At 43.2% G+C, this 11,419-nt stretch overlaps 1 protein-coding gene across 2 annotated transcripts; it reads left to right on the forward strand.

Moving 5' to 3' along the window:
- The first annotated feature begins 691 nt into the window (after positions 1-691).
- Positions 692-11,382, forward strand: LOC139578516 (flavin-containing monooxygenase 5). Of its 2 annotated transcripts, none has more exons than XM_071406217.1 (11): positions 692-926; positions 1,123-1,350; positions 1,518-1,706; positions 1,827-1,992; positions 2,221-2,363; positions 2,534-2,733; positions 2,974-3,207; positions 7,164-7,285; positions 7,513-7,585; positions 7,804-8,052; positions 8,147-11,382. In XM_071406217.1, exons 1-11 carry the CDS (start codon positions 918-920, stop codon positions 8,331-8,333), a joined length of 1,800 nt encoding a protein of 599 aa, XP_071262318.1. In that variant the 5' UTR covers positions 692-917; the 3' UTR covers positions 8,334-11,382. The 2 variants fall into 2 exon arrangements, with proteins under 2 accessions (XP_071262318.1, XP_071262319.1); XM_071406218.1 differs by having other exon boundaries at positions 693-926; positions 1,184-1,350.
- The last annotated feature ends 37 nt before the right edge of the window (positions 11,383-11,419 follow it).

Raw genomic sequence — 11,419 nt, forward strand, 5'->3', positions numbered from 1 at the left:
ATATAAAAAAAAAAAAAAAAAAGAGATTCTCCTTTACTTTTGTATACTTTTTAGCATGTAGTTCTGAAAGTAGTACTCACGAGCCAAAAGTGGTCCCCGAAAATTGTAGATATGTGCACCATGTCATGTCATCTCTCTCTCATCTCTCTCTCTCTACCTCTCTACCTATCTCTCTCTCTCTCTCTACATACATACATTCACACACACACTGAGCCGTTGGGCCCGCCCTGCAACCTTTTTGGATACGCTGGGGTGGCCTCTTGCTAGCTGTCACTCAAATGCGAGGCTAGAACTCAAATTGCTAGGGCGTTGGCCAAAGCGGGATGTTTAGAAAATATTTTCTTAGTTGCCAAAGTAACTAACAAGCATGTATTTTATGCTGCTTCACCTCATTTTTAATCCCATAAAGATCTTCCCAATGTTTCTGTGTGGAAAGAAACATGAATAAATAAATGATAACTTCCTGCTGTCAGCACTTTATCTTACATGTCCACCCCTTCTAGGGGATTCTGTCAAAACACGTTAAAGGCAACATTGTGGATGGTGAGATGAGTTCATGTTAATGAATCTCAGGTAGATTAAATTAAGCTCTGTGGGCTAGTAACAACTCTCATGTTTTATGTAACCAAGTAAAGGGTTAACCTATAGGACACTCCCTACCCTGCTTTTGGTTCACTTCCCGATTTGTGAACTGTACTCTGCTAATATGCTGGTCAGAGTCTGTGTGTGCAGGACAGGGATGTCAGCTCAGGGAAAATCAGAACGTTTGACCTAAAATAATGTTTGACTACAGATAAACTAATTCCAAGAATGCCTACATTCATCTAACCTGGGGAAATGACACAGAGCACCAAATAATTACCTGCATTTGACACAGTTCCAGTCAGAACTACTCCAGCTGAGAGGGAGCAAATTCTATGGATCAGGTGAGTACAGTCGCTGGTTGAGAGTCAACTGATTTTGATGAGTTTGCATTCTTATTCAGGTTTATGAAATTATCAAAAAATGTTCAGTGGTGATTATGTTGGTAGAGTGAGTTGGACATTTGTTGGTTTAACCTGTCACTGCAGACGGAGGAAAGATAACAGGGATCTATGGGGTGATGCAATGGTTTCTCAACAGGCTCAGTCAGTGGAAACTGAATTAGAGCGTCTGTCACATCAGCCTCCTATTGTGTCTCCAGTCCTCTGCAGAAAGACAGACCGCCACACAGGTAGTATGTCCCAACGTGTGGCAGTGATCGGGGCGGGTCCCTCAGGTCTGACCAGCATCAAGAGCTGTCTGGATGAGGGTCTGGAGCCTACCTGCTTCGAGAGCAGTGATGACATCGGGGGGTTGTGGAGGTTCAAGGTGAGGATATGAGGAAAGGAACCCACTTTGGACTATAGAGATGGACCCCTCGTAACTGCATCACCAACAGTGTTCCTGGGTGCATCCGAAATAGCACCTTACTCAGAGCCCTATTCGGGGGGAAAAGGCCCTTTTAATAGAAAATAATGTAATTTGTGTGTCCACAGGAAACCCCTGAGCCGAGCCGCTCTAGTATCTACCGCTCTCTGGTGGTGAACACCTCCAAGGAGATGATGTGTTTCAGTGACTTCCCTATGCCAGCTGACTACCCCAACTACATGCTGCACTCCCAGCTGCTGCAGTACTTCAGGCTTTACGCTCAACACTTTGACCTCCTCAGACACATCACCTTCCAGGTCACCACTCTCTTTCGTCTTTTCTCTCTCCCTCTCTCTCTTCTCCTCCCCTTGATGGACCTCTCCCAGTCATTTAGCCTCTACACGACTTTCTATGATCTGTTACTGTGTGTGTTTCAGACCAGTGTGCTGACCGTGAGACAGAGGCCAGACTTCAGTCGTTCAGGCCAGTGGGAGGTGGTGACAGAGAACAGGGAGGGACAGGAGCAGAGACACGTCTTTGACGGGGTCCTGGTGTGTTCAGGACACTACACACAGCCTGTCTCACCGCTAGACCAGTTCCCAGGTCAGTTTAAAGCATCTAAACACTATCTATACACTATACTCTATATACAGTTTTGATACACCATAGATGTGTCAACGTTTTGACCATAAGGTCCTCGACAATACTGTGTGTAAGTTTTTTTTTTCTTTATTTTCTATGGCCTATGTTTACATATGTGAAGTGTTTTGGATGTGTGTAGCCAACAGGTACAATACCTCTTCAACCACCTGAGTGTTCTTTCCCATGCAGGCCATGAGTCGTTCCCTGGCCGCTGCCTACACAGCTGGGAGTATAAGGATGCTGATGCGTTCCGGGGGAAGAGGGTGGTGGTAGTGGGGATTGGGAACTCTGGAGGAGACATCGCTGTGGAGATCAGCCGGGCTGCAGAGAAGGTGGGGCTCACCTGTCACAGGAGGACATATTTAAGCTAATACTTTCTTGAGGTACAAAAGCGACCCAGGTTCAAACCCAGTGGTTCTCATACTGTAAAGAGAGTTTGGCCATTGATGTCTGTCTCTCTACTTCTCTGTTCTCCCTTTTCCCTTTCTCTCTTACATCCCAGACCTTCCTGAGTACCCGTAAGGGGGCGTGGGTGTTAGCTCGTATGTCCAGTAGCGGTCTCCCACTGGACATGACGGCCATCTCACGGCTCACCGTCCTGCTGACCTCCCTGCTGCCCAGAGCGCTGGTCAACTGGGCTGCAGAGAGAATCCTTAATCACCGATACGACCACCGCCTCTACGGCCTACAGCCAACACACAGGTGACCAGCACCCTATTACAGCCAACACACAGGTGACCAGCACCCTATTACAGCCAACACACAGGTGACCAGCACCCTATTACAGCCCGAAACATAGGTGACCAGCACCCTATTACAGCCCGAAACATTGGTGTGACAAATATCAGATCGGATTTGAGAGTTTGCACTATGGCAACAATTGAAAATATAAAAAACGAAGCCAAAAAAAACGATCACTCATTTCTCTCTCTGTCATCCCAGGCTGCTAGAGCAGAAGCCGCTGATCAACGATGACCTTCCAGGCCGTATCCTGCAGGGGGCAGTAGTGCTGAAGCCAGACCTGAGAGGGTTCCAGGGGTCCGGACTGCTGTTCCAGGATGGAACCACGGAGGAGGACATCGATGCAGTGGTCTTCTGTACTGGATACAATGGCAACTTCTCCTTCCTGCCCCCGTCACTATGTTCAGGACCTGGGTGGGATCTCAACCTGTACAGGTACTTTTATAATACTGGCTTGGACAGGTAGTCAAATCCTTACTTCCACTTAAGTCAAATTTTCACTCAGTCATGTATTGATGTCAATAGAGCAAGTTACATTTTGGGACCATTTTAAATTTAGTGGGGTGGGGGGGTTGGTCCAACATAGGGGAGGGTTGTGTGTTTTTTTTATCGGGCACAGGGGGAGGGTAATGCATTCACCCTTCTGCAGATTTTACTATATAATGTCTTCCATCCTAGCCAAATGTCCTCATCTGCTTGCATGCTCCTCCCCTATATCAAGGTGATTTAGTACTTCCCTTATGCCCAGGCTATTCAACTGGCGGCCTGCGTGCCAGGATTGGCTCGTTCATTAATTTAGACTGTCCCTTTGATAAATTCTGACCCTTAATAAAATATCTGCAAATTAATCCCCGCCAAAATCATATTTCAGTGCCAAAATGACAAGCACTATTGTAGTTGTCTATAGTGAGGTTTTTAGTCGTTTTTAGCAGTTTCTAGCGCCTATGTGGCATAATAATTTTTTCTTTATATTAATTTGTCTCTAGTGTTTGAACGGATTAAGCAACAAAATATTATGACCCCATTCCTTAAAGCTACAACAATTTTTGGGGGTTGCCCTCCACTTCCTTCCTAATTACTTTTAGCAACATTTAATTGTAAGAACTGCTTTATTGGTGTGTGTGTGCATTTCTTTTTTATACAGTTCTTCTGAACAATAATCGCATGTGGAAAATGTCCGGCCCCCCTGCAATTAACCTTTTTTCATCTGGCCCCTGTAAGAATATAGTTGAATAGCCCTGCCATATACACTACACTTTTCCACATGCTAACTATACCACAGGTCAATATAGTCTACCAGTCTGTCTATCCTGCCCTCTAGCCACCATTCAAAGTGACAATAGTTGTATAGGTGGATAGTTTGTACAGAGGGGTATCCTACGAAGCAAGCTATATCTACTCCGGGTTTTCTAAAGTTAACCAGCTTATCCGTACTATGCCGGTGGATATTGCTTGTCCACCTGCCTCTAACTGAACTCTAGCAAGCTTGTAACTGCACGTGCATGGGCGAGACAGTGCTACATTTTCAGTTGTGCCAAAATGAAAGAAAAGTTATCTTGCAAATTCAGCAGGCTATGGTGTGAAATATGCTTTTAGAAGTGCCGTCTTTATTTTATTACTTATCGTTAATGCCGTCTTTGGTGTGCTTACCAATGCACAAGCACAATTTTCTTCATACTCCTATCGAAAACTTCACACAATGTAACAATTCAAAAGGCATTCTGTCTTTACTAAATGCGTAATGTGATATATTTTACAATTTGTAAAAAATTGCACACAAAAAAAAATTGATTATTAAAATATTTAATCAGTCGTCTTCTTCAAATGAAGGGGATGATGATAACCTTTGCAAAAGGGAGGGAATCTGATTTCATTGGTCCTCAACTTGCGGCTTAGTCATTTCATTCAGGGTAAGTGGAGTTAGCCGTGAGTTAGCCTGCCCCGGAGCAGGTTAATTCTGAAGGATTTGTTGCCATAGAAATTGACCTGCCTAAAATGTGAGCCACTTTCGTATGACCGGTTATCCTGAGTTAACTCTGAGTTGACCAAAGTCACCTCTTCAAACCTGCTTCGTAGGATACCCCTCTGATCTTCAATAGGCTAACTAGCACCATATCACACACAAAATAATTTCAAGCTGAACCAATTTTCAATATAAGCGGAGACGCCAGGATCAGTTGTGGACACTCCAATGGGGGTTCAGGGGGAGTGTGATATGCACCGGTTTGGGTGGTGGACCATTCTTGATACACACTGGAAACTGTTGAGCGTGAAAAACCCAGCAGATTTGCAGTTCTTGACACACTCAAACTGGTGTGCCTGGCACCTACTACCATACCTCATTCAAAGGCACTTAAATCTTTTGTCTTGCCAATTCACCCTTTGAATGGCACACATACACAATCCATGTCTCAATTATCTCAAAGCTTAACAATCCTTCTTAAACCTGTCTCCTCCCCTTCATCTACACTGATTGAAGTGGATTTAACAACTGACATCAATAAGGGATTATACCTTTCACCTGGATTCACCTGGTCAGTCTGTCATGGAAAGAGCAGGTGTTCCTAATGTTTTGTACACTCAGTGTAGAGTGAAACAGGACTATATAAGCACCCCCTGATTGTTTTTATTTACTCAACAGTTTATAAGGTGTAGAAAGGCACAGTAGCCAGTCAGTCTGGCTGTATTTTAAGTTCTGATCCTGAGATGTGCTGTCTGTTGTGGATCATCATTCTCCCAAGTTGTTCTATAATAATGTGGCTACGTGTCCCCAGCAGGCCCAGTTATTCAGGAAAGCATGCTCTGCCTCCTCTCCGATCCGAGCGGCTATTCCTTCCCCCCCCAAACCTAACGCTTCAATATAGCCTAAATATTTGTCATTTAACTTTTAAAATTTATTACTTTTTATGTCTGTCATAAACACAACCAGTGACAATTAAAAAAAATCTGATTAGGCTACTTCTCTTGTACCTGAACACGTTCGTCCAAAATATAATTCCAACATCCAAACTGTGCAGCGGCCATTTGATCAATGGAAAGAGACATCTGTTAGAAAACACCAAAAAGTGTGATGACATTCAGAGATTGTTAAGCCAAGCCTTTGATACTGGGTAGGCCTGCAAGGTAGGGAGGGATGTAGGCCTATTTTCTGTTTGTAGAGATTGACATAGTATTATTTTCGTTGCATATATTTTATATAATTATAAATATAGCATCAAAATGTTGCAAATCTGATTTCTACCTAGCTGATCATTGTCTGCAGCCGGCTCTGACTATAGTGTACTGAAAAGGGCAGGGAGAGTTTGCACGTCCACGTTGGTCGGGAACCCTCAACCTTCTGGCCCGTAGCCCTGCGTGGCATCGACTGGGCCACAAAAGCATGCTGAAGTGGCAAAGTCGATATCCACGTTTATAAACACAGGGTTTGTTATTTGTGGTCGTAAACTTCATTTTGAGTTAATTGTATTTCAGACAGGAAACACCACATATTCGTTTAACCGTTTATTAGAAAAAGATTACAACATGCAATACATTAGTCTTGGCGTTAGGCTCTGCTCCTTCGGGATAGCTCATAATAATTTCAGGCAGTGAGTAAGCTACGCTGTACCAATCTCCCTGCAGGAAGGAAACAGAACCATACAGGTGGAGGCTGGGGTGGCAGGAAGGAAACAGAACCAAACAGGTGGAGGCTGGGGTGGCAGGAAGGAAACAGAACCAAACAGGTGGAGGCTGGGTGGCAGGAAGGAAACAGAACCAAACAGGTGGAGGCTGGGGTGGCAGGAAGGAAACAGAACCAAACAGGTGGAGGCTGGGGTGGCAGGAAGGAAACAGAACCAAACAGGTGGAGGCTGGGGTGGCAGGAAGGAAACAGAACCAAACAGGTGGAGGCTGGGGTGGCAGGAAGGAAACAGAACCAAACAGGTGGAGGCTGGGGTGGCAGGAAGGAAACAGAACCAAACAGGTGGAGGCTGGGGTGGCAGGAAGGAAACAGAACCAAACAGGTGGAGGCTGGGGTGGCAGGAAGGAAACAGAACCATACAGGTGGAGGCTGGGGTGGCAGGAAGGAAACAGAACCAAACAGGTGGAGGCTGGGTGGCAGGAAGGAAACAGAACCAAACAGGTGGAGGCTGGGGTGGCAGGAAGGAAACAGAACCAAACAGGTGGAGACTGGGGTGGCAGGAAGGAAACACTTTGAGTTGGACCAGCCTACCTATCCCCTCCCTCCCCTCCCAGTACATTTCTAACCATCCCTAAGTGGATGTTAGGATTTGCCCCTTTAAGATACAGAAGAGAGATCAACACTTAATAGATGCCAGAGGTGAAATGGTGTCATACTGTATAATTAACTTGACGTTGCTTTAGGTTAATGGGGTTGTTTTCTTTTATTCGAGACGGGTGTTCCCTCCAGCTCTCGAGCGCCCCACGCTGGCCATCATGGGTCTGTTCCAGACTAAAGGACCCATCTTTCCTGCAGTGGAGATGCAGGCCCGCTGGGTCACGAGGGTCATCGCAGGTACACACACACCTGGTCTAAACTAATCTTGGCAACCCAAACCCTAAAATCTCACAAACTACAATATAATTTATCTTACATAGTCTGTCCACAAGAGATTAGGTTTAAACACACACACACACACACATTGGAATGACACAAACCTGTCTCAATATACATTCCTGGCAAACACATACATACCTGGCAAACACAGCGAAGTTAGAATTCTATATGATTGTTTGTTGAAGGGTTGACACAGCTCCCACCACGGAAAACGATGCTGTCCAAAATCGAGACGGAGACGAAGAGGAACATGAAGAGGTAAACAACATGAAGAAGAGCTGCCTCAATACCAGTGGCCATTTGCCTTGCTTTGTCATGAGTGATTACCTTGTCTGTGAACTGCAGACTTGTCAGTTCCCAAATCTAGGGCCTAGGCTGTTCAAAGTGAAATTAAGGCCTAGAGGTTACAAACAACTTCTCCTCACAATGTTTCTCTCTTTCTCCCTCTCCTCCATCTCCCCTTCTCTCTCTCTCAGTTGCCTGTGTCCCAGACAGGCAGCTCTCCATGTGGATTATATACCATACCTGGACTCCCTGGCTGAGCAGATGGGGGTTCGTCCCAACATCCTAGGGCTGCTGCTGAGGGAGCCTAGTGTGGGGCTGCGTGTACTGCTAGGGCCCTGCACCCCTTACCAGTACCGCCTAAGAGGGCCGGGAAAGTGGGACGGGGCCCGACAGGCCATCCTCACTCAGTGGGAGCGCGTAGCCCAGCCCTTCAGAACCAGGTAGGTAGCCCAAAGGGTAGACAGGCAGATTCATTTCCCCTTGGGAATCAATAGAATATCATCTCCTATTTTGTATGTATTCATTCTATTCCAGGCTGGAGCCAGAACCTCCCAGGCCCTTGGTCCTTCTGTCCCCCTTGCTGATCACGCTGTCCGCGGGAGCTGGGATACTAGCTGTGGTCCTCTCCCAGTGTAAACTGACCTTAGTTCTACAGGACCTACTACAGGACTCAACTCACCTGCTGGACTGGCTCTCAGCACTACTGTGGGGCTCTGAGTAGAAGCAGCCTATATAGCAACAGATCTAGGATCTACATTAATACGCTATTGCCTCCACTATGGACCAGGCTCTCTGTTTTTTTTCTTCTCGTCAAGACCAGTATGCAGGGGATCTTTTTTCAGGCGTTTCTTTTACGCCTGCTATGTTAGGTTAGGCTGTATCTGACCTAACAGACTGCTTTCATTGTCTTACAAAAACACTCATTAGGTGTCTCTAAAACTCGTACTCCTATTTGATTTCTTCGGTTAGCTCTAACGCTTAAACCGCTTAAGCTATTAACATGAAGCCAACTTTAAAATGTGCAGACAGCCCCGACTTAGCGCGCTTGAGAAATTATTTTTGATAAATAAATATGATAAATATCTGTTCTGAATTAAGATTCAAAGATGTTTGCAGAAAAAATGGGGTGTCAGCTATAACATGACACCTTGAGTTTCAAAAAAATATTTTGATTATTGAACTCCAGTAAGAAGTGGATTTACACCCGGTAACAGAGTTACATCATGGGTCCCTGATCTGTACTACACAGACATGCATAATGATGTATCCTGAATAGGAACACAAAGGTAGAAATATGCAATATCATATGGGTATTATTCTACACACTGGCTATTATTCTAATGAGCTATGCCCCAAACAATACCACATTTGGTTGGTCTTGGTTGGTCTGGACCAGACCAAATCTGAACCAATTATAGACGTCTATGTTTCACAAGTTTGGACATCACAGTAGAGTACAATACAGCACATCACAGTAGAGTTCAAGTATAGTTCAGTAGAGTATAGTACAATACATTATACTGTACTCTAGTGTTCTCTACTGTACTATACTGAACTTTACTCGACTGTAGGCCTACTGTATAGAACTATACTTTACTTGTCTTTGCTGTACTATACACTACTGCAGGGGTTCCCAAACTTTTTGCTTTGTGACCCATCAATTGAGGTGTCTTTTGAGTAGCGACCCACCATAAGCTTTGAGTGGTGAAGAAACATACGCAGACCAAAGAATAAGTCAACAATATCATCCTTGCAGCGGAGAGAAAATTTTGCAATTTCAAAGCTAATCTCCTGCAATTCCACATATTCTGTCATGGAGCTGAAAGAACATTTTGCAGTTTTAAAGCCAATTTCCTGTAATTCTATGCATTTTACCATGCTGAGAGAAAAAATTGCAGTCTTTAAGCTAATTTCCTACAATTCTAAGTATTTTGACATGGCTAATGCTGTTTTCTTATGCTCAAATATTATTTAAAAAATCAATGAGGGCCTGATTGTCTATCTTTTATCTTGTTGATTGTATATATACAGTACCAGTCAAGAGTTTGGACACACCTACTCATTCAAAGGTTTTTCTTTATTTTTATTATTTCTACATTGTAGAATAATAGTGAAGACATCAAAACTATGAAATAACACATGGAATCATGTAGAAACCAAAAAAGTGAAGAATCTGAAATATATTTGGATTTGTTTAACAAAGTATGCACCCTGGGCCTTGATGACAGCTTTGCACACTATTGGCATTCTCTCAACCAGCATCATGAGGTAGTCACCTGGAATGCATTTCAATTAACAGGTCACCGATCATGGATGTCTATGCTTGGGCCAAATCCAGGCCTGTATGGACCGGACCAAAAATCTACGTTTGTGGTAATTAAAATCAATGCCGTTCTGGACCGGCCCAAAAAACGACATCTGTGTACTGACCGATTTGGTAACAAACAGTAAAAACACAATTTACTAATTGGTAGGTCTACCTTTACTTGTTATTTCTGTGAACTCATGAGGGACAGAAAATAAAAAATCTTATAGATATGTAGGGTTTTGGTAACGGAATTACAAGGCACAAAGCAATGTTTCTTAAACTTAAAGGCAAATCATTTCTCAAGCTAAATGTGTTGATATTAGTTGTCAGGGGTCTTTATTTCAACATTACTGTGTTTTGATATATTTCTAATACCTTTTTAAGACCTTTTCTGGTAGATATTTTCTAAAACCCCTTTTCCATCTGTTTGACCAGAAATCAAGGCCATTACGTATGCCTAATTTTTAAGATAGAAATGCCTTCATTTCCCAAAAACATAGACTCTTAGCTTTCATTTGACACCCAATTTGATATGCTCCTATGAACTTCACATGTTGGTGCTCGAGTCCTTTCACATGGAAATTACCATATATCATTTAACTACATCAACATTTAAAATCAACCACAATGCATTTGAATGGCAATCAAGGGGCCATAAACTTTAATGTTAAAAATCATAAAAATGGAGACGCTACTACTCTTGAACCGCCATCAACTCCAAACCAACATTGAAATGTGCAGACTGACCCAACTTAGATTGTTTGCATACTACGTTTTGATATTGTATATACTTTTTGAACTATAATCATTTCAAATGTGCATAATTTACATTACAGTCAGTGGTTTCTATGAGAGGTAGATATTCACAGTGACACTGCTTTCTAACCATTCAAGCAAGAAACACCAAAACCAATTTCAGGATGATGGAAACACTTCATAGATTATTTAATTCCTCCATCCTTTTAAGGTCCAATGCTGCCTTTTTTTTAAATCTCAGTATTAAATTATTTCTGGGTAACAATTAAGTAACTTACTGTGATTGTTGTCTAAAAGAAACAAAAATAGCTAGAATTTTGCTAGGACTGTCTGGGAGTGGTCTCAGTAGGGAGGGGGAAACTGAACTAGCTGTTGTTGGCAGAGAGGTTTGTAACGCTCTTTTATATTGGTCTATTAACTCATTTATTTTTCAATCCGCTCTTACACTAAAAGGCCATTATCATAATTTTCACAATTTCACAGTATTATTCCAAACTTAAGAACACAGTGGTAGACAATTGAAATGCAACTGCTCTTTAACCATTTCCGCTACAAACATTAAACTTTACCCTCTAGTTTGTACTCTTGAAGCTATGTCCAGCCTCTGTCTGTACCTGTTCAACGTCCTACTGAAGAAGGCATTGCTGCAGTGTAGAAAGATATGTCTTTGGCATTTAAATAGCAATAAAGGAAATGTAAAACAGTGTGTGATGAGGTTCGGGGTTTGTCTCATCTCTTGACTT

The sequence above is a fragment of the Salvelinus alpinus genome, chromosome 6 (genome assembly GCF_045679555.1).
Source record: "Salvelinus alpinus chromosome 6, SLU_Salpinus.1, whole genome shotgun sequence".
Lineage (NCBI taxonomy): Eukaryota > Metazoa > Chordata > Actinopteri > Salmoniformes > Salmonidae > Salvelinus > Salvelinus alpinus.